Genomic DNA, 2,500 nt, shown 5'->3' on the forward strand with positions numbered 1-2,500 from the left:
CCTGACATATTAGGAATGCACAGTGGGCCACCTTTTTTGTTCCCTCATCAAGAAACGTAACACTTTAATCCTTTTTGGACCAAGCCTTTTGGTGAGGCCAGAGCAGCCACCCGTCCACCCAGATGCCCGAGCTGTGCTTTTGCCTGACACCCTTGCCCAGGACCAGGCAGAGACATGACAAATTGTCCCCCAAGTCAACGCTGACAGCTTCTGATGATTAATGGTCTGATTATGAAGTGGTTTTACACATATAGAATTTACATCACAGAGAGTTAGAAATTTTGCCATGTCACATACACCGAGGCATTTTGAAGAGCTTTACTATTTGCAAAGAAAAAAAGAGGGCAAAATCCCAGCAAAAGCCATGTCATGTAAAATCAATACATCGGATCAATGCTTTATTAACAAGAAAATGTCTTACTTCACATTCCCGTGCGGACCTTTGTCTCCGGGATGTATGATGGAATGTCAGATCATACTGTGGACCTCAACTTTCGGGCGTATTATTGAGTGTACGTGCCAGGCTTCCTGCATTGCTTACAAGACACACCATCAGCCCCAGTACTTGAGGATAACGGGGACCAATTATTGTAGAGAGTATTTTCAAAGGCAGCCCCTAACCTTCCTCTTAGGAAGCCATAGCCTTTGTGTTCCCCTGCACTCTGCAGACCTGCGAGTTGGGTGGTGTTAATCATCAAATTACTAATGAATGATGGCCCAAATTGCGGGTGGAGTAATGAATAGATGGCAGCAGCTCTTATTAGTCTCCAAAAACCTCCTGATTTATGTTGTGCCATGCACTGTGGAGTTACTCCACAGAAAACGATATCTACATCACGAAGTAATGTACTCTAATAAGTATTTTCATCTTAACTTGCGTCCCCGGGCCTCCAGGCTCAGTTTTTGTTGGAGTCAGGCAGAGCCATAATAAAGCCCGATGGCTCCTTATAAAGCTTGTTAAACACAGTGTGTGCAGTCGGACGGAGTCCTGGCCGTGATTCATGCACTGTACACAGCGCATGTGCCGCTGATTTATAGCCACGCACAGTTCATAGTCAAAATTACAATTTGAGGGATAAAAAGATTAATTACTATTTGTGGCCGGCAATTTCGTGGGGCTGGTGGATTGCAGCTGTAGAATGATAGTGCTCTACATCAGTTTGTAGTCAGCCATTCACAGATTATTAAAGCTTTGCAAGAATAAGTGCTCCTCCTGCCTGGTCTGTGCTCAGGCAATATGCTAGACAAAAAAGGACCACAGGGATAAATCTGAGGCTAGCAATAGCCGGACATATGTCATAATTGCCAGTTTCCCATAAATCCCTGGCCAGTGTGGAAGGCACTGTGTGATGCAGACATCACATCATGACGGTGGTGATTGCTATATATGGCCCCGAGACCTGTCACTTTGTGACTGCACTGCCATTTTTACAATATATTGAGTCACCCTTTGACTTTCTTCCAGTCTAATTATAGATTAGAAATAATCATTTCTTTTATGTGCAAAAGAAAGGAGGAAATCTATTCTTTAAGATGGAGCTAGCATTCAAGGGTGCTTGCCTTAAAGAACATCAGAGGAGGAGAACCTCACACATATATGTAAGCATGCAGTAAACACATAATGGATGATGTAACCGTAATTAACCTGACCTGCGTTTTTGTGTCCTGTTGCAGCCCTTAATGAACCAACCATAGATTACGGCTTCCAGAGGTTGCAGAAAGTGATCCCCAGACATCCGGGTGATCCTGAAAGATTACCCAAGGTTAGTAAAAGAGCACATGGTGCCCTGTGTAGGTGGGGCCATCACCAGGCTGGTTTTGGATTTGGGGCCCCAGATGCTCCATGAAGCGGGATGCCAGGCACCCTGAACCCTGTGACCCTGGCAAGGCCGACAGGTGTGGTGGGCTGCCTGGCCTGAAACAGCCTGGGTGTTTCCGAGGTGGGTGAAGGGCAAGAGAAGGGATACCAAGGCTCTTGTTTTCACGTTGCTTCTCTGCACGACCATCTCTTTAAAGAAAGAAAGGAATGGCTTTTCTGATAACAAATATTTTGGATTCTGCAAGGGGGACATAAACTTCTGCGTAATGAAATAGTTCAATTAAACATTTTCCACTCCAGTAGCCCGCACTGATTTCCATCTAAGCAGCCCCAGTCTGATCTGTGATTACTTGACTCTTGTTTTCCTTTCATTTTCTAAAGCTCGATTCAGTTTAATCTTTTGTTTACAAAGCTTTTGTTATAAGTCCCTGACTTAGCAAGCTAACAAATGAAGTCCACATATTAATATCTAGGGGACTTTTCATTTACATTCAACAAAGACAAAAGCTGCCCTTGTTGTTTATGCACATGCCACATATCACAGAAATTCCATTTTGATGCTTAACATTAAAGATAACTCAAGCTTATAATTTTTCCTCTCCTTTGATATAATTTTGTCTTTCTTTAGGAGCCCTCTCTCATTTCCACAGCAGAGTTGAAAACAAAATGAAAAATGAAGTC

The 2,500-nt window shown here is 43.4% G+C and overlaps 1 protein-coding gene across 13 annotated transcripts in view; it reads left to right on the plus strand.

Moving 5' to 3' along the window:
• The window catches only part of Ebf3 (EBF transcription factor 3), a 131,858-nt gene that overhangs the window by 117,317 nt on the left and 12,041 nt on the right, over positions 1-2,500 (plus strand). For all 13 annotated transcript variants that reach the window (XM_021253259.2, XM_087185147.1, XM_021253265.2 and 10 more), the window contains one exon: positions 1,675-1,763. In XM_021253259.2, coding sequence (XP_021108918.1) covers positions 1,675-1,763 — 89 coding nt within the window. The remainder of the gene's footprint in view (positions 1-1,674; positions 1,764-2,500) is intronic.

This window comes from Heterocephalus glaber, unplaced genomic scaffold, assembly GCF_053883595.1.
Source record: "Heterocephalus glaber isolate CG9 unplaced genomic scaffold, H.glaber_assembly_v1.0 deba00001497, whole genome shotgun sequence".
Lineage (NCBI taxonomy): Eukaryota > Metazoa > Chordata > Mammalia > Rodentia > Bathyergidae > Heterocephalus > Heterocephalus glaber.